This window comes from Oryctolagus cuniculus, chromosome 7 (genome assembly GCF_051225735.1).
Source record: "Oryctolagus cuniculus isolate XC-2025 breed Fujian yellow rabbit chromosome 7, ASM5122573v1, whole genome shotgun sequence".
In the NCBI taxonomy this organism is placed as follows: domain Eukaryota; kingdom Metazoa; phylum Chordata; class Mammalia; order Lagomorpha; family Leporidae; genus Oryctolagus; species Oryctolagus cuniculus.
In genome coordinates, this window is record NC_142873.1 from 122,702,077 (window position 1) to 122,722,930 (window position 20,854).

The 20,854-nt window shown below is 40.2% G+C and overlaps 1 protein-coding gene across 1 annotated transcript in view; it reads left to right on the forward strand.

Annotated features, from left to right (window-relative positions):
* FAF1 (Fas associated factor 1) overlaps positions 1-20,854 on the forward strand; it is a 468,145-nt gene that overhangs the window by 27,954 nt on the left and 419,337 nt on the right. Inside the window, exon 2 of the mRNA XM_051857780.3 lies at positions 20,046-20,114. Within this exon, the coding sequence (XP_051713740.1) occupies positions 20,046-20,114 (69 nt within the window). The remainder of the gene's footprint in view (positions 1-20,045; positions 20,115-20,854) is intronic.

Genomic DNA, 20,854 nt, shown 5'->3' on the forward strand with positions numbered 1-20,854 from the left:
GTTGGCATAACAGATGGGTGCCAGTTGGAGTCCCAGCTACTCTACTTTCTGGTTCCTGCTAATGCACCTGGGAAAGCAGTGGAAAATGGCCCAAGTCCTTGGGCCTCTGCACCCACGTGGGAGACCCAGAAGAGGCTTCTGGCTCGTGGCTTTGGATTGGCCCAGACTGTGGCAGCCATTTGGGGAGTGAACCATTGGATGGAAGATTTCTATCTCCCCCCACCCCTCCTTTCTCCATTCAGTGCTTTCTTTCAAATGAATAAATAAATCAATCTTAAACAAAGATCCTTACTGCTTTAAATCAGTATGTACTGAGAGCAAAACAGACATTCATTTGTTTGATAAATATTTAAATGGCCTCATTTTGTGATATTGTCTTCATATTTTCATTTACTTGACAAAATATTATTGGCTATATTTTCTGTTCTAGGCATTATATAGTTGTTCCTTGATCTTTGTGGGATTTTTTTTTTAGAAGTGTGTTTTTTTTAAGATTTTATTTGTTTGAGAGGTAGAATTACAGGCAGTGAGAGGGAGATACAGAGAGAGAGGTCTTGCATATGCTGGTTAACTCCCCAAATGACCGCAAAGGCTGGAGCTGAGCTGATCTGAAGCTAGGAGCCAGGAGCTTCCTCGAAGTCTCTCACATGGCTGTAGGGGCCCAAGTGCTTGGATCATCCTCTACTGTTCTCCCAGGCCATAGCAGAGAGCTGGATCGGAAGAGGAGCAGCCGGGACTTGAACTGGCACTCATATGGAATGCTGGTGTCACAGGTGGAGGATTAACCTACTATGCCACAGCGCAAGCCTCCTTTTTGGGGTATTGATTCCAGGATCCCCCATGGGTACCAAAGTCTAAGGATGCTCATGTCCCTTATATGAATGACATTTGTATTCAACCAGTGCCATCAACTTGTATAGTTTAAATCATTTCTTGATTGCTTATAATACCCAGCATAATGTAGGTGTTATGTAAATAGCTGTTATACTGTATTTTTAAAGGGATAACGACAAGAAAAAAATTCTGTATATGTTTAGTAAAAAATTAAAAATATTTTCATATGTGGTTGGATGAACTTGAGCATGTGGAATGCCTACTATATATAGGAATAGGTAAATAAGATTTAGAGAGGTGATAAAAATTGATTGGGTTGATACTTTAAAAATTCTCATAGTAATTACAGTACAAAATAACAATAGAGAAATGTAGAACTTAGTTCTAGTGCTTAAAATAGATACATTCATATAATAGTCTATATTAGATTATATCAAAAAGCAGGATATGATTAGGTATCAGGTAGTGGGTAAAAACTATGCAAATCTGGTAGCAAAAAATCATGCCTAAAATCCTCTATGTATCTTTTTTTTTTTTATTTTTTATTTATTTTTTGACAGGCAGAGTGGACAGTGAGAGAGAGAGACAGAGAGAAAGGTCTTCCTTTTGCCGTTGGTTCACCCTGCAATGGCTGCCGCTGCCAGCGCGCTCCAGCCGGCGCACCGCGCTGATCTGATGGCAGGAGCCAGGTACTTCTCCTGGTCTCCCATGGGGTGCAGGGCCCAAGCACTTGGGCCATCCTCCACTGCACTCCCTGGCCACAGCAGAGAGCTGGCCTGGAAGAGGGGCAACCGGGACAGAATCCGGCGCCCCAACCGGGACTAGAACCCAGTGTGCCGGCGCCGCAAGGCGGAGGATTAGCCTAGTGAGCCGCGGTGCCGGCCTGTATCTTTTCTTATATCCAACTTTTGCTGGGACATCTTTGGTAATTAGAAGATCATTACTTTGTAGGTAGTTAATTAATCTCATAAATTTTACCTCTTTATAATCTATTGATTTACTCTATACCTATACAGAATTTCTCCCGATAGCTCCCCTGCCCTCCATGAAGGCAACTATGTTACCATCAAGTTTTTTTTTATTGTTTTTTTTTTTTTTTTTTATTTTCATTTACTTGAAAGGCAGCCTGACAGAGAGAGAGAGAGAAAGAAAAAAAGAATGAATATATCTTCCATTCTATCTGCTAGTTCACTCTCCAAATGGCTGCAGCAGTCAGGCTGGCCCAGGAAACTGGATCGTAAGTGGAGTAGTCGAGACTGGAGCTGGCACTCAGATATTAGATGTAGACACTGTAAAGGATGGCATAACCTGCTGGGCTACAGATGCCTGCCCCACCTTTACATTTTTTAAAAGGTTATTTATTTAAAAGATTATTTATTTAGAATATGGAGGGAGAAGGAAGAAGTGTGTGTGCGTTTGAGAGAGAGAGACGGACAGAGAGACAGACATTAACTCCCATCTGCTTGTTCACTCCTCAAATGCCTATAAACAGCTGGGGCTGGTTAGGCTGAAGCTGGGAGCTGGGAACTCAATCCAGGTCTTGGTGGTTGGCAGGGATGTAAGAACTTTGGCTATCACTTGCTACCTCCCAGTGTGTGTATTAGCAGGAAGCTTTTTTAAAATCAAGAACAGAGCTTGGACTTGAACTCAAGCACTCCGATGTGGGATACAGGCATCCCAAGTGGAGTGTTAGCCACCATGTCAAACGCCTGCTTCTACATTAAATTTTGTTATCCAAGCCCTGGTATACCAGGTATTTTTACCACTTTTGTAACTCAGGTTTTTCTTTTCCTTTTTTTTTTTTTTTTTTCTGGTGGATGTATTTATATGTTAATGATGCATCTCAAAGAGGGAGCTCAGGAGTGAACACAATATTCCAAAAGAGGTTTGGAGTGGAATAGAATGGCTCTCTCCTAGTTTTGTAAATTGTATTACTATTAATGCAGTTACCTCATAATTATGACCGTTCTGACTGGATGGTAACATAAAGTCCCACATGAGTAAGTAAGGCATACCTCCCTTGGTTTAAATTTTGTTTACTTATTTTGTTTTAGTTGAAAGAGTAACACAAAGATACAGAGGTCTTCCATCTGCTAGTTCACTCTTCTCGGGACTGCAACAGTCAGGGCTAGGCCAGGCCAAAGCCAGGAGTCAGGGTTTCCCATGTGGGTGACAGGGTCCTAAGTACTTGAGTCATTATCTGCTGCTTTGCATGTTGCACATTCTTTTGCAGAAAATTGCCTAATACATACTTGTTTCTTGTTGGAGACTGTAAATTATTGATACTTTGTTTAAAAGCATATTTATGGTTTCATGTCAGAAATGTCATGTCAGGAAATGCAGTCTATTGTACTGTTATAAAAAAAAGCTAAGTATAACTTGTATACTCTAGATCCTGAAGTACTATGAAGCTTTAGGGCTGGAGCTGTAGGTTTGTTTTATTTGAAAAGCAGGGTTAAAAAGAGAGAAAAGGAGAGACAGAGAGCAGTCTTCCATCCACTGGTTCACTCTCCTAATGACTACAGTGACCAGGGTTGGGCCAGGCTGAAACCAGGAGCTTCTTCCAGATCTTCCACATGGGTACAGGGTCTTCCCCTGCTGCTTTTCCAGGCACATTAGCAGGGAGCTGGATCAGAAGTGGAGCAGCTAGAATTTGATTTGGTGCCCATATGGGATGCCATTGGCAATGGTTTAACTTACTATACCACAATGCTGGCCCCGGAGCTGTATCTGTTACCCACTGTATTTGTAGACTATTGCACTATGCCTGGAACATGGTAGATGATAAGTATTTTTTGGTAGTTTTATTATTATTTTTTCTAGTTATTGACCCCTGGAAGTCTGTGAAAACAAGTGTGTAATGAAATCCCCAACATATAGTAAATGTTGCTCCCTCTTGTTGTGGCTAGAAAGGAGAATATGAGCATTTATGATGAATATATTTTCTAGTTTTTGTTATTGGAAGATTTATTATAAACAGTATAAAATTATTATATACAGTATAAAATTCACCAAATTTTTCTTATTGGAAGGACATTAATGTAATCTAATCAACTCAGTGTTTTAGTCCACATAGTATAAAAATTATCAAATTTTTTCCTTTTGGTGGGATATCAATATAATTTATTCAACTCAATTGCTTAGTTCAGATATACTTAGAAAACATGTATTCTTGCTCAAGTATCATTCTTTATACTATCCAGGATGAAATTTATATGCTAGTACAGTTATGCACTACACAATGATGTTTCAGTGACATACTGCATATTTGACAAGGGGCTCCTAAGATTATAATGCACATTAAAAGTTCCTATTGTGTATTGACATCTTAACTGTAGAAATATGATAGTGTAATACTTTACTGAGTATTTGTGGTAATGCTGGTATAAACAGACCTACCAGTCCTATGAAAGTAGTGCATTTAAATATGTATAGTGCATAATACTTGACCGTGATTGTAAATTAGCACAGTATTGGTTTATTTACTGTACTGTATTTTATTTAATTTATTTGAAAGACAGAGCTGCAGTGAGAGGTAAAGGTAGAGAGAGAGGTCTTCCATCCTCTGGTTCACTCCCCAGATAGCCGCAACGGCCGGAGCTGTGCTAATCTGAAGCCAGGAGCCAAGAGCTTCTTCTGGGTCTCGCACGTGGATGCAGGGGCCCAAAGACTTAGGCCATCTTCTACTGCTTTCCCAGGCCATAGTAGAGAGCTGGATTGGAAGAGGAGCAGCTGGGACTAGAACCGGCACTCATATGGGATACCAGTGCTTCAGGACAGGGCTTTAACCTGCTGCGCCACAGTACTGGCCCCTACTATACTGTATTTTTTTTAAATCACTATTTTAGAGTGTATTCCCTTATACTTAACAAAAAAAAATATAAGCTCGCTGTATGCTGTGTTATAGCAGTAGCAACTTCACACATTTTGTGTTTACTGGGTCTCTTGATTATATTAAGAGGCCACATTGAGGGCTTGACTTACACCAGGCTTGTATAAGTGCACTCCATAGTGTTCGCACTCCATGGTGTCTAAAGATGAATTCTTCAGAACTTATACTTTTGTTAAGTGATGTATGGCTATACCCAAGTCAGAAGTTATACAGAACTTTGAATTTTATTTATTATATCATATGTAATGCAGGAACTTTGTAAGTGTATACTTTCTTGCTTTCCTGCATGTAAATTAAATGAATCATTAAAGAACTTCATTCTGTCTTATTTCTAAAACTATTAGATATTGTTGATTATTCTGTGAGAATGTTATCATATTGTTTCCTTTAATGATGTTAAGCATTCCTTATTTTGATTAAAATAAAAATGCCTTAATCATCTTGCTAGCTCTTACAGTTTTTAAAGTTGGTACTCCTCACCATCTTGTAATGTGTATAGTATCTATTTCTTCAAAGATTTATTTATTTGAAATGCAGAGCTACAGAGAGGCAGAAGCAGAGAGAGAGAGAGAGATAGAGAGAGATAGAGGTCGGTTTGGGATTTCATCTGGTTCAGTCAGTGACAGATGGAACTCTACAATATTCAATATTCAGATGGCAAAGAAACATATCCTAAGTGTATAGTTTGATGAACCTATATAAAAATAAAATTGTAGCTTACACTACAGAGAAAAATGAGGCATTGTGGTACAGCAGGTTAAGCTGCTGCTTGTGATGCTGGCATCCCATATTTGAATGCCATTTCAATGCCTCACTGCTCTACTTCTGATCCAGCTTTTTGCTAATGTGCCTGGGAAGGCAGTGGAAGATGGCCCAAGTGCTTGGGCCCATACCACCCGTGTAGAAGAATAGGATGGAGTTCTTGGTTCCTGGCTTTGATTTAGCCTAGCTTTCAATCTGGCCATTTGGGGAGTGAACCAGTAGATGGAAGATCTTGTTCTCTCTTGTTCAAATACGTAAATCTTAAGAACAAAAACAGAAGACACAGGGAGAAGACAGCCATCTATAAACTAAAAAAAGATGCCTCAGAAGAAAATCAATCTGCTCACACCTTGACGTTGGATTTATAGTCTCCAGAATTGAGAGAAAATAATTTCATGTTTAAACAAACAAGAAACAAATAAAAGGAAACAATATAAAGTCCATTAATCTCTTTGTTCTAGTCAGTATCCCCGTACCCTTCAGGATAACTTGGTATTTTGACTTATAATTTTATATATGTATAGTTTTGCCAGTTTTTATACTTTATTTGCATGAAACAGTAAAGTGTTTTTTTAAATTTTGGTAAAATATAAAATTTGCGATTGTAACCTTTTTTAAGTGTACAGTTCAGTGATATTAAATATGCTAATATTGTGTACCATCATCCCCATCTATCTACAAAACTTTATTTTTCCAAACTGAAATGCCATTCCTGTTAAGTGTTAACTTTCCATTTCCTTTTGTATCTCTGAATTTGACTACTTTAGGTACTGAACAGATGTGGAATTGTACAATATTTGTGTTTTTATACCTGACTTATTTCACTTAGCATAATGTATTTTTTAGAAGATTTATTGGGGATTCCAGGATGATTGAATAGTGAAAGAATATACTGCTTTAGGCGAGGGGAAAATAGTAGCAAAAAAGTGTAGGAAGGGCATTCCATGCAAATTTTACAGAATGAAGAGGGATGCCATGGGTCAGCGTGCTAGGTGTGGACGTGCAGCGACGATCATTGACACAATATACAGTCCCCATAGCTGAGAGCTGGAGGAAGTGCCAGCTTTGGAGAGTGAGGTGAGAGCAGGCTGTAGTAGCCTCTGCCACTGGTGATATTACTAGAGGAAAACCAGGCAGAGCACACTGTTTTTGAGTCCAGTTTGTAGCCCTAATGGGGGACAGGGTACCCACCTAACCCAGTGAAAAAAGGGCACGTTTCTTTCTCCTTCTTCCCCGACAAGGGAAACTGTAACTGGTAACTGGCGGGGGAAAAGTCGCCATTTTGACATCAGCAGCTGTGGCAGCTCTTGTGTATGCATGTGATCAGGGATTTTACCAGAGGGAAAAATCCATGTTCCCTATTGACTTTGAGTCTGGCTGGGAGGGTTGATGGGGGCTGCCTACCCATGTAGGACTCTGACGTGCCCCCAGCCTCTCAAATTATCAGAGGCTCCAGGGCTCAAACTGCCAAGAGAGAGCACCCACAGGCAGCGTGCTCTGGGAACGTCTTTGCTGTCTTCAGGGATGGGATAGGCTCGTGGGGTGGAGTAGATCCTCTGCGCCCTGTGATTTCGAGATGTGCTGAGACTGCAATAATTTTGTGACTGCACAATAGGGCACAGGGTGTAGCTATGTCTCTGGGCAATTGCTGTGTGCGGTACCAGAGGCTCAGAACTCCCTGATTGCCTGGGGTAGGTCATTGCAGTGGGATCCGTGCTCACACTGAGGACTGTACAGATCCTTTGTGTGTGGTTCATTAGGTAGTGCAGGTGAGTGTTGTACCCGCTGTGGGCTAACCCCAGTATTGATCATCTTAGAAGAGAGGAGGTGAGGATGTGATTACACCAACAGAGGTGATTGCACCTTACAGCCTGCTGACAATAGAGGAGATTTACCATGCCCAATTTGGGTGTCACCCTGCATACCTGCCCCACCCTAGAACAGTAATCAGAGGTCCCTGGCCACACCCAGCACACCCCTCTTAGTATTCACAGAAAGAGCAGACACTCCACTAAGCCACACATGCATAGTTCAAAGATAAAAGCTATCAAAGGGAAAAAAAACAGCAAGTATTTCCACAAATACCTGAAAATAAACTCAGAAATTCAAGAAACAAGAATAAGGAAGACAGCATTACTCCCCCAAAAGACCACAGTATTAGAATGTGAAGACCAAGAGATTGATTAAATGCTTGAAAGGGAATTCAAAAGATTGACCATAGGATTATTCAGAAGCAGTGAGAAGCAAATTAATGAGTTAAAGAAATCCACACATGACATGGAAGAAGAATTTTCACATGTGTAACTCGAAAAATGTCAGATTACTTTCAGAGGCTCTCCAATTAGACTCACAGCTGACTTCTCATCAGAAACCTTACAGGCTAGGAGAGAACAGAGAGACATAGTCCAAGTCATCAAAGAAAATCTGTGTCAAAGTACAAAGGAAATCCAAAGCAAATAATAGGAGTATTTATGGAAAAATTGCAGGGTCAGGTCATTACTTATCAGTAATAACCTTGAATGTAAATGGCCTAAATTCTCCAATTAAAAGATTAAATACTTTAGTATTGGGGACTTCAAAACCTCACCTTCATCAGTGGACAGATCAACTAGACAGAAAATCAACAAATAAATAACAGAGCTACAAACCAAATACCAAATTACTAGGAGGAAAGAAATAATTAAAATTAGAGAAAAATAAACAAATTTGAACCAAAATAACAATACCAAAGATTAGTGAAATGAAGAGGTGGTATTTTTGAAAAAATACACAAAATTGAGTAACCATTGGCCCAACTAATCAAAAATAAAAGGGAGAGGTGGGAAGAAGACCCAAATTATAAAATTAGGCATAAAAAAAGGGGATGTAACAACAGATACCACAGAAATAAAAGAATTATCAGAAATTACTACAAACAGCGTTATACAAGCAATCTAGAAAATGTAGAAGAAAGGGATACATTCCTGGACACATACAATCTGTAAAAATTGAGTCATAAAGACATAGAAAACCTAAACAGAGGAATGACAGAGATTGAATTAGTAATAAAGGCCAACTCGACAAAGAAAAGCTCAGGACTGGATGGCTTCACTGCTGAATGGTACCATGCTATTTAAAGAAGCATTTTCCAGTTCTTCTCAAGCTTTTCAAAACAATTGAAAGGGAAGGAATCCTCTCAAATTTCTTCTGTGAGGCCAGTATCACTTTAATTCCAAAACCAGAAGATACAACTATAGACCAATATCCCTGATGGATATAGGTGTAGAAATCCTCAAGCAAACAAAAACTAGCTAACTAAATCAAACAGCTCATAAGAAAGATCATTCATCTGGGCTAAGTGGGATTTGTCCCTGCTATGCAGGGATGGTTCAATATATGAAAAACAATAAATGTGATTTATCACATTAATAAACTAAAGAATAAATATGATTTATGATTTATGATTGGGGCCGGCACTGTGGCGCAATAGGTTGATCCTCTGCTTGCGATGCCTGCATCCCATATGGGCACCGGTTCTAGTCCTTGCTACCCCTCTTCAAATCCAGCTCTCTGCTGTGGCCTGGGAAAGCAGTGGAGGATGGCCCAAGTTTTTGGCCCCTGCACCCGCATGGGAGACTGGGAAGAAGCACCTGGCTTCTGGCTTTGGATTGGTGCAGCTCCAGCTGTTGCGGCCATTTGGGGAGAGAACCAATGGAGGGAAGACCTTTGTCTCTCCCTCTTACTCTCTGTAACTCTACCTCTTAAATAAATAAATAAAAATCTTTATAAAAATAAAAATCCCCATATGATTATCTCAATAGATGCAGAGAAAGCATTTGATAAAATACAACATCCTTTCTTGATGAAGACCTTAAGCAAATTTTGGATATAGAAGGAACATTCCTCAACATTATTAAGGCATTCTATGACAAACCCACAGCCAGCATCTTATTGAATGGGGAAAAGCTAGAAGCATTCCCAGTATGATCCAGACCAGACAAGCATGCTCACTTTCACCATTGATATTTGCTATATCCCTGGAGGTATTAGCCAGAGCCATAAGGCAAGGAAAAGAAATCAATGTGATACACATTTGAAAGGAGGAAGTCAAACTATCCCTAGTTGCCAATGACATGATTCTATAAACGGGGAAATCAAAAGACTCCACTAACAGACTACTGGAACTCAGAAGAGAGTTTGGTAAAGTGACAGCATATAAAATTAACACACACATATCAATAGCCTTTGAATACACAGACAATGCCAGGACCGAGAAAGAACTTCTAAGATCAATCCCATTCACAATAGCTGCAAACTGTTAAATACTTTGGAGTAAATATACCCAAGGAAGTCAAATATCTATGATGAAATTTACAAAACACTAAAGAAAGAAATAGAAGGTGACACAAAAATATGGAGAAATCTTCCATATTTGTGGATTGGAAGAATTAATGTTATCAGAATGTCCATACTACCAAAAGCAACGTACAGATTGAATGTGATCCTAATCAAAATACCAATGATATTCTTCTCAGATCTTGAAAAAATGTTGCTAAAAATCATATGAAAACACAAGAGACCCCCGAGTAGCTAAAGCATCCACAATACCAGATTTCAAGAGATGCTACAGGGCAGTTATTATCAAAACAGCCTGATTCTGGCAAAAAAAAAAAAAAAAAAAAAAAAAAAAAAAAAAAAAAAAAAAAAAAAAAAAAAAAGACATGTAGACCAGTGGAACAGAATAAAAACTCTAGAAATCGAACCACACATCTACAATCAACTTATCTTTGACAAAGGAGCTAAAATCAATTTACAGATTCAATGTGATACCAAATAAAATATCAAGGACACTCTTACCAGATATAGAAAAAACAAAACAATCTTATACACCAAAAACAAAGCCAGAGGCATCACAATACCAGATTTCAAGACATAATAGGGCAGTTATAATCAAAACAGACTGGTATTGGTAAAACAAAGCAAAACAAAAAAACAGGTGATTGACCAGTGGAACAGAATAGGAACTCCAGAAATCAACTCACATGTCTACAACTTATCTTTGACGAAGGCACTTAAATCAATTTCTGGAGCAAGGACAGTCTCTTCAACAAGTGGGGCTGGGAAAGCTGGATCTCTGCATGCAGAAGCATGAAACAAGACCTCTACCTCACAGTTACACAAAAATCTACTCAAAATGGATCGAGGACCTAAATCTGTGACCTGATACCATCAAATTACTAGAAAATATTGGAGAAACTCTGCAAGACATTGGCCAAGACAAAGACTTCTTGGAAAAGACCCCAGAAGCACTGGTAATCAGAGCCAAAATTGACAAATCATATTACATCAAGCTGAAAAGTTCTACACTGCAAAAGAAACACTCAGCAAAGTGAAGAGGCAACTGATAGAATGGATAGAATGGCAGAAAATATTTGCAAACTGTGTAACAGGAAAAGGATTAATATCCAGAATCTATAAAGAGCTCAATAAACTTAACCACAAGAAAATAAATAACCCAATCCAGTTAAGAAATGGGCAAAGGACTTGAGTAGGCATTTTCACTTATTTTTTTTTAAGATTTTATTTATTTATTTGAGAGGTGGAGTTCCAGACAGGAGGAGAGACAGAGAGGAGGGTCTTCCATTGCTTATTCACTTTCCAGATGGTTGCAAGAGTTGGAGTTGGGCTGATCTGAAGCCAGGAACCAGGAGCTTCTTTCAGGTCTCCCATGTGGGTTCAAGGGCGTAGGCATTTAGGCCATCTTCCACTGCTTTCCCAAGTGCATTAGCAGAGATTCAGATCTGAAGAGGAGCAGCCGGAAGATGAATTGGCACCCATATGGTATGTCAGCACTTCAGGGAGAGGCTTAGTACCACAGTGCCAGCCCTGAATAGGCATTTTTCAAAATTAGAAATTCATATGGCCAACAGTCACATAAAAAATGCTCAGGATCACTAGCCATCAGAGAAATGCAAACCAAGGACATTCTTCTCAGACCTAGGAAAAAATAATGCTAAAATTCATATGGAAACTCAAGAGACCCTGAATAGCTAAAGCAATTTTATACAACAAAAACAAATCTGGAGGCAACATAATACCAGATTTCAAGGCAAACTACAGGGTAGTTATAATCAAAACAGACTGGTATTGGCACAAAAATAGACATGTGGACCAGTGGAACAGAATAAAGACCTCAGAAATTAATCCACACATATACAACTAACTAATCTTTGATGAATGAGTTAAAATGAATCCCCAGTCTTTAATAAATGCTGCTGGGAAAATGCAAATCAAAACCATAATGAGGGCCGGCGCTGCGGCTCAATAGGCTAATCCTCCGCCTAGCGGCGCTGACACATCGGGTTCACAATAACTAAAATATGGATAACCTAGATGTCCATCAGTTGTAGACTGGATAAAGAAATTGTGATATATATATATATATATTATATATGTACATACATACATACATAGATATAGATACGGGTAGATAGTCTGGAATATTCAGCCATAAAAAAGGTTGAAATCATGTCTTTTGCACCAAAGTGGATGCAACTAGAAACCATTATGACATGTTTTCTCTGATTGGTGTACCACAAATGTAATGTATAGGAGTGAAATTGACATTTTGTGATTTGATGATTGTTTATAGCCCTTGTCTCCACTGTTGAGGAACAGTGTTTTTTACTTCTTACTATTTGGTCAACTCTTTACTTAGTGTAGGGTTAATCTTATGAGACTAAAGTAAACCGAAGGTAGATCATTGTATTTTATTTTATTTATTTATTTTTTTATTTTTTGACAGGCAGAGTGGACAGTGAAAGAGAGAGACAGAGAGAAAGGTCTTCCTTTGCCGTTGGTTCACCCTCCAATGGCCGCCGTGGCCAGTGTGCTGCGGCCGGCGCACCGCGCTGATCCGGTGGCAGGAGCCAGGAGCCAGGTGCTTTTCCTGGTCTCCCATGGGGTGCAGGGCCCAAGCACCTGGGCCATCCTCCACTGCACTCCCTGGCCACAGCAGAGAGCTGGCCTGGAAGAGGGGCAACCGGGACAGAATCCGGCGCCCCAACCGGGACTAGAACCCGGTGTGCCGGCGCCGCTAGGCGGAGGATTAGCCTAGTGAGCCGCGGCGCCAGCCATTAGTATAAGATTCTTTTATTTATTTATTTTTTTGACAGGCAGAGGGGTAGTATAAGATTCTTAACCATTGGCTTGACAAAGTATAAAACAAAGTTTCACAAAAGCTGAATTTGCAGCATTACTAATACACATAGGCATTTCTTTCATTTTTGTTTGTTTTTTTAAATTTTAGCCCTCGCATATAAGGGAGAACATGTGGTATTTGTCTTTCTGTGGCTGGCTTATTTCACTCAACATGATGTCCTCCAGTTGTGCCCATTTGATGCAAATGGTAGATCTTTTGGGGGGCTCCGTTTTAAAATAATTTTTATCTTTTTAGTGACACTGTTTATAATACATTGTCCTCCTGATTTCTTAAGAGTAACTAAGTAAATTAAAGATAATGATTGAACTGTGTTATCTGAGTATAATGTCTGTTTTACCTCTCCCTTGAATGGACTTTATTTTGTTTCTCTGTATATTTTATAATTTTTTAAGGACTGGAAATTTTAAATTTATATAGTGTGTGTGTACACACACAGACACACACATACATACACATGTAGTATAACTCTGGATATCAGGTTCTTTCCACAACTCTAGTTTTTATTGCTTGTTGTGGGTTGCAGTTGTTTGTTTAATAATTACTCTAAACAGTTTTTGTAAAGTTTGTTTTCTTGTTGTGTGTGATCTTTGTCTTTGTCTGCTCAGCTGTCTGCAAAATATCCTACACTTGATGACTTAAAGAATGTTCATTTAAGGCTGCTGTAGCATGGTGGGTTAAGCTGACTCCTGCAGCTCCGCATCCCATGTGGGTCCTGGTTCGTGTCCTGGCTGTGCCACTTCTAATCCAGCTCTCTGCTATGGCCTGGGAAGGCAATGGAGGATGGCCCAAGTCCTTGGGCCCCTGTGCTCGCATGGGAGACCCAAAGAGGCTCCTACTCCTGGCTTTGGATTGCGCAGCTCTGATTGTTGGCAGCCATCTAGCTCCCTTCTAATGCGCCTGGGAAAGTGGCGGAAGATGGCCCAAGTCCTTGGTGCCTGCCACTCCTGTGGGAGACCTGGAAGAAGCTCCTGGCTCTGGACCAACCAACCCAGTTGTTGTGGCCATTTGGGGAGTGAACTAACGGATGGAAGAGCTAGCTCTCTCTCTTTCTTTCCCTGTCTGTCCTCCTCTCTCTGTAACTCTCCCGTTGAAATACATAAAAACAAAAAAAAATTTTTTAAAGGGACGTTTATTTTCTCAGAGTTGTGGATGCTGGGTGTTGGAGATCAGGGTACTGGCATGATCATTTTCTAATAAGGGTGCTCTTGTTTGCAGGTGGCTGCCTTTTTGCTTTGTTTTTACATGATAGGTAGAGAGACAGATAGACAGTGTTGTGGTTTGAATATAGTTTGCCCCTTTGGGAAATGTGTGTTAAAATGTAATCTCTGTTGTGAGATATTAAGAGGGTGGAAACAATCTACTGTGGTTTTAGAGGTGAAGCCTTTAAGGATGGTTAGGATTAGAGGTAAAGTCGACAATTTGGAGCCATCATGATTGAATATTGGTGCTTTGTAAGAAGCGGGAGAAAGCCAAGGCACGGACCCGTGCATGCTCCATGTCTCCTGCCATGTGATACCTTGCGTTGCCTTGGGACTTTAGCAGTAAGAAAGCTGTCACTATAAGGGTACTATCCCATCCTGAGGATCCCACTGACATGGTCTCATCTAACCTTAATTACCTCTCAGAGGCTTCATCTCTGAATACCTTCATATTAGTGTTTCGGACTTCAACACATGAAACAGTCTCTTTTAATTCAGATGTGGTCTCCTAGTGTTTTTGAGGTTTCCTTGAACATCTGGGGTAAACACAAAAAATTGAAAAGGAAGAAAAGGGGCTGGCACTGTGGTGCAGTAGGCTAAGCCTCTGCCTACTATGCCAGCATCCTGGAGGGGCTCCGGTTGGTATCCTGACTGCTCCACTTACGACCAGCTCTCTGCTATGGCCTGGGAAGGTGGTGGAGGATGTCCCAAGGCCATGGGCCCCTGCTCCCCTGTGGTAGACCCAGAAGGGGCTCCTGCTCCTGGCTTTGGATAGGCGCAGCTCTGGCCATTGCGGCTATTTGGGGAGTGAACCAGTGGATGGAAGACTTCTCTCTCTCCATCTCTACCTCTTACTTCTCAAATACACAAAATATTTTTTAAAAATTTTAAAAAATGGAGAAAATATAGAGAATGGTGAGTAACCTTTCCTAGTCTTTGCATATTGTCTCTGTTTTGGGGTACAACATTGATTTGAGCTGAAATCCAGATAGACAGTCCCTAATGCTATAATTCCAATATTTATTAGAATCCCAGAAGATCAATATTCATAAGCTCCAAAACTTTTTTAAAGATTTATTTGTTTTAGATTTTTTTTTTATTTAGTTGACAGAGCTATGGCCAGTGAGAGAGAGAGACAGACAGAGAGAAAGGTCTTCCTTTTGTTGGTTCACTCACCAAATGGCCGCCACGGCTGGAGCTACGCTGATCCGAAGCCAGGAGCCAGGTGCTTCTTCCTGGTCTCCCAAGTGGGTGCAGGGGCCCAAGCACCTGGGCCATCCTCCACTGCCTTCCCAGACCACAGCAGAGAGCTAGACTGGAAGAGGAGCAACCAGGACTAGCACCCAGCGCCCATGTGGAATGCCGGCACTGCAGGCGGAGGATTAACCTAGTGCGCCACTTCGCCAGCCCCTAAAGATTTATTTTTGTTTATTTGTAAGGCAGAATGAGAGAGAGAGGAGGAGAAACAGGGAAAGAGATCTTCTATCCACTCACTCCCAAAATGACTGCAATTGACAGGGCGGGGCAAGGGGGAGTCAGGAGCCTGAAATTCCACTTGGCCCCATAAAGTCTAAAATATTGAAAGATCAAAATCTTGAAAATATAGAAAGAAATCATTTAAAAATTCCTTAAAAAGATGTTTATTGGGGGCTGACGTTATGGTGCAGAGGGTTAAACTGCAACTTGTGATGCTGGCGTCTCCTATCAGAGTGCTGGTTTGTGTCCTGACTATTCTGCTTCTGTTTCAACTCCCTGCTAATGGGCCTGGTAAGGCAGCAGATGATGGCTCAAGTCCTTGGGCCCCTGCCACCCATGTGGGAGACCAGGTTTGCGTTCCTGGCTCCTTGGTTTAGCCTTGCTCAGACCTGGCTGTTTTTGATCATTTAGGGAGTTAACCAGAGGATGGAAGATCTCTCTCTCTCTCTCAATCTCTGTAGTTCTGCCTTAAAACAAAGTTGTTTGTTTAAGTTTTTAAAAATGTTTACTCATTTTTATTTATTTGAAAGGCAGAGAAAGAGAGAGTGTGTATGTGATTGATTCCATCTGTTGATTCACTCCCAAATGCCTGCTACAACTGGGCCAGGTTAAAAGTAGGAGTCAGGAACCCCTTCCAGGTTTCTCATGTGGGTGAAAGGGACTCAAGTAACTGAGTTATCAACTGCTGCCTTCTAGGTACATTGGCAGGGTGCTGGATCAAAAATAGAGTGGGACTTGATCCCAGCCATTGTGATAAGGGATGCAGGCACCCCATACCAGGCTTACCTGCCATTCCCACAATGCCCACTCTAATATTTACATTTTAAAGGAGGATTTGTTTGAGAAATTAACATATGACAGAACACATCATAGGCCACATTACACAATAAAATAGTAATTCCATACATATTTTGAAAACACAGGTATAATAACAGTCACATAGGTATAACAATTATGAGCAGAAAGAAACAGGTAAGTTTGGGGTTGGTGTTGTGCCATAATTAGGTAAGCCACTGCCTGAGACACTGGCATCCCATATGATTGACTGAGTCTCGGCTGCTACATTTCTTATCTAGTTTCCTGCTAATTGGTCAGGGAGAGCATTTAAAGATGGCCCAAGTCTTTGTGACCCTGCCACCCACCTGGGATACCCAGATGAAGCTCCTGGCTTCAGCCTGGCTCAGCTCCAGCCCCAGTTGTTGCAGCCATTTGGGGAGTGAACCAGTGGATAGAAGATCTCTTTGTCTCTTTGCGCCACCCCCCATAATGCTGCCTTTCAAATAATTAAATAATTAAGAAAAGAGAAATAAGTATACTGTATAAACAGCTATCACTATGGTTGGTAATTGAATGCACCTAGCTTTATTGCTGGTTATTGAGAATACCATGGTGGACTTCCTAAGTCTTTTGATGGGTTTCATCAAAAAACCAGAGTGAGTCACTGCATCATATGGATATCTTTAGATATTATATCTTTCACAAATGTGGATGTACAAAAAAGGCTATCTCTTCAATTGCTGAGGACGTTTCCATGTTTTTATGTAACCACACAATGCCTATAAACAAAGTCAAATTTTTTAAAAAGATTATTTATTTTGAAAGAGTTAGAGAAAGAGAAGGAGAGAGGGATCTCTGTGTTGGTTGACTCCCTAGATGTCTACGATGGGTAGTCTTGGGACAGGCCAAAGCCAGGAGCATCATCCAGGTCTCCCAAGCGGGCCCAAGCACTTGGGCCGTCTTTTGCTGCTTTTCCTGGCATTAGTAGAGAGCTATATTGGAAGTGCAGCAGCCGGGACTTGAACCGGTACCTATTTGGGATGCTGGCATCATAGGCGACAGCTTTACCTGCTGTGCCACAGTGCCAGCCTAACAAAGTTAATGTTGTGATAATGCATTTACTTTTTTTCTTTTTTATTATTTATTTGAAAATCAGAATTACAGATAGAGGGAGAGACATAGAAAGTGAGATTTTCCACCCACTGGTTCATTCTCCAATTGGCTACAGCAGCCAGGGCTGGGCCAGGCCAAAGCCAGGAGCCAGCAGATTCTTCCAGGTCTCCCATGTGGATGCAGGGGCCCAAGCACTTTGGCTATCTTCTGCTGCTTTTCCCAGGCCATTTGCAGGGAGCTGGATTGAAGTGGAGCAGCTGGGACATGAACAAGCGCCCATATGGTATGCCGGTTTTGCAGTTAGCAGCTTAACCCACTATTCCACAACCCTGGCCCCAGTAATGTATTTTTGAAGTCATGTTTGAAAAAAAGAAATTTAAAAAGCCTAAAATGCTGATGGAAGTCCTGGAGTGAAATGGTTGGAAGCCTGGAGTTCTGATGTTCAAGGCAGCTGAAGAAAACTGTTAATCTCTCTTCGAGAGAGAGGCCATTTTACCTTCTGGATTGGTTCTCTCTGGGCTCCTTGACCAATTGGGTGATGTTTGCCAATATTGATCTTCCCTAGTTCCCCAGACTGACACATTAATCTTCTCTGGAAATACCCACACAGATACAACGAACGTAATGTTTTCCCAGGTTTCCAAGTATTTGCTGTATATAAACATGATGTACACCAATATCTTCCCCAGAATTTAGCTCTTTATATGGCCCCTTTTTCAGTTTGCATTGAGGTTTTCTGGGTTTCTGCTTTAGGTATTAACATTTGGGATTTTACTCTTTCAAGGTTGTTGTTTTGTAGATTTTAGACTTCTGGGTCTTTAGACAGTGGAGATACAGTGATTCTAATGTTTGGAAATGGTATCTCTCTGTGTTTGTTTGCATTTCCCTAAAGAGTAATGATGTTGGGGGCCAACACTGTGGTGTAAGGGGAAAGCTGCTGCCTGCAGTGCGGGCATCCCATATGGGTGCCAATTCAAATCCTGGCTGTTCTACTCGTGATCCAGCTCCCTGCTAATGTGCTTGAGAAAGTAGTGGAAGCCAGTGCCGCGGCTCACTAGGCTAATCCTCCGCCTTGCGGCGCCAGCACACCGGGTTCTAGTCCCGGTGGGGGCGCGGATTTTGTCCCGGTTGCCCCTCTTCCAGGCCAGCTCTCTTCTGTGGCCAGGGAGTGCAGTGGAGGATGGCCCAAGTCCTTGGGCCCTGCACCCCATGGGAGACCAGGATAAGTACCTGGCTCCTGCCATTGGATCAGCGCGGTGCGCCGGCCGCAGCGCACCGGCCGCGGCGGCCATTGGAGGGTGAACCAACGGCAAAAGGAAGACCTTTCTCTCTGTCTCTCTCTCTCACTGTCCACTCTGCCTGTCAAAAAAATAAAAAAGAAAGTAGTGGAAGATGGCCCAAGTGCTCGGGCCCCTTACCCACGTGGGAGACCCAGAAGAAGCTCCTGGCTCCTGACTTCAGCCTGGCCTAGCCATGGTTGTTGCGTCCATCTGGGCAGTGAACCAGCAAATGGAAGGTCTCTCTCTCTCTTTCCTTCTCTCTGTATTCCAATAAATAAATAAATCTTGAAAAAATTGAGTTTTGTAAATTCTTATGTTCTGTTTATAAATCTTCTGTTTGACATGTTTTGCAGACATTTACTCTTAGTCTATGAGTTGGCATTTTGTTCTTTTGATAGTGTCTTTAAAAGAGCAGTGGTCTAATTTTAAATGAAGTCTATTTTATCAGTTATTTGAAATGTGCTTTTTGCTGTCATGTTTATTGTTTGCCTAATCTGGTCAAAAATATATCCTGTTTTTTTCTGTTTTGAATATTTATTTATTAGGAAGGCAGAGCATCAAATAGGGAGAAATAGTGAGGGAGGGAGTCATACCTTCAGTCTGCTGGCTCACTCTCCAAATGGCCACAACAGCGAGGTCTGGGCTAGGCCAAAGCCAGTAGCCAGGAAATCCATCTGGGTCTCCCACATGGGTGGCAGGGCTCAAGTATTTGGGCCATCTTCCACTGCTTTCTTGGAAATGGAGCATCTGGGACTTGAACTGGTTTAATATCCCTTTGGATATGGGATGCTGACATATAAGCAGTGGCTTAACTGTGCCAAATGCTGTCCATCCCCTTCTATGTTTTTTTCTATAACAATACTACAAATATAATAAAAGTCACAGGTAATTTGAAATTTTTCAATGCTAAAACAATAAGGCAGTGAGCATTATTAATTTTAATATTATGCTTTGTTTAAGCCAATATGTCAAAAATTATTTGAATGTGTATTCAGGATAAAAATTATTAATGAAATAGTTCACATTTAAATGTTGTACTAGATTCTACGTATTGTTTATTTTACATTTGTGGCACATCTTAACTCAGTAGACTTGTTAACCACGTGTATCTATTGGTTCCTGTATTAGCATATATCTAGAAGTTTTATAGGTTTTGACTTTACTTTAAATTTATCAGCTACTTTTAAGTTAACTTTTATATAAAGTACGAGGTTTGAGTTAAAATTTGTTTATATATGTCTTAGAAATTTAATAAAAATTGTTCTTGTTTATTAGAGATCTATTCAAACATGATTTTATTGCTTTATTTTTATTTCTAGTAATGGAAACTTATTGTATAATTAACAGTTAAAAATATATGTGTAAAATGCTCACAGGTGTGTTAGGCTTTTAGTGTCTTAAATAGGTTCACATACCTATCTGAACTTAAATTACATATTATGCCATTTACATTTTTAAGTATAACCTCATTTCAAAAATTATATATAAATGCTTTTGTACTTGGTTTCTAGGCATGTACTGGCATTGAAAACATTGATGAAGCTATTACATTGCTTGAACAAAATAATTGGGACTTACTGGTAAGTACTTTTTTCTTTCTCTAATAAGTAATCAAAATTTATGAATTTTTGAATATCTTTAACATTCATTATAGATGATTCTGCATACCACAGACTCTCTGTAAATCTAATCTAAATGAGCAAATCCAAATTTCATGTCTTTAATATGAAGTTTATCTTTAGTTTAATATTAAATTACTATGAATACTAAGAACATTTAGATGATTTCTAAAGTTATTCTCTTACCTTTCTCTATGTTATGGTTTATCTTCACATGTGGTACTTTGGTGGACATGCCTGGAAGGAAAGAAAAGTCAGACTTGTCTGAATAACTCTGGTTATTCTTTTCTTGGACTTTTACAAATTATTATTTCTTTCTACACCTGTTAAAGAATTGGCATTCTGCTGTGGTTTTTATCATAAATTTCAGGCAGTTTATTAGAGGTAGTTGTGATTTTTTTTTCTGTTTTAGTAATAATTCAAAAGGCAAAGTATAGTATAGCACTCAACTAAAACTGCATTGTATAATGGTATTGGAGCTTTAGTGGTTGTATTAGGATGACACAGATATTCCTCACTGCTGCAATTTTTAAATGTTAATATTCAAAAGTCAAAATTTCAGATATGTACTTGTAGAAGTGAGATTGGATATAAGTACATATTTACATATGAGTATATTACATGGATTTATATAAATAACTTGTTTTTGGGGCCGTTGCTGTGGCATAGTGTGTGGGGCTGCTGCCTGCAGTGCTGGCATC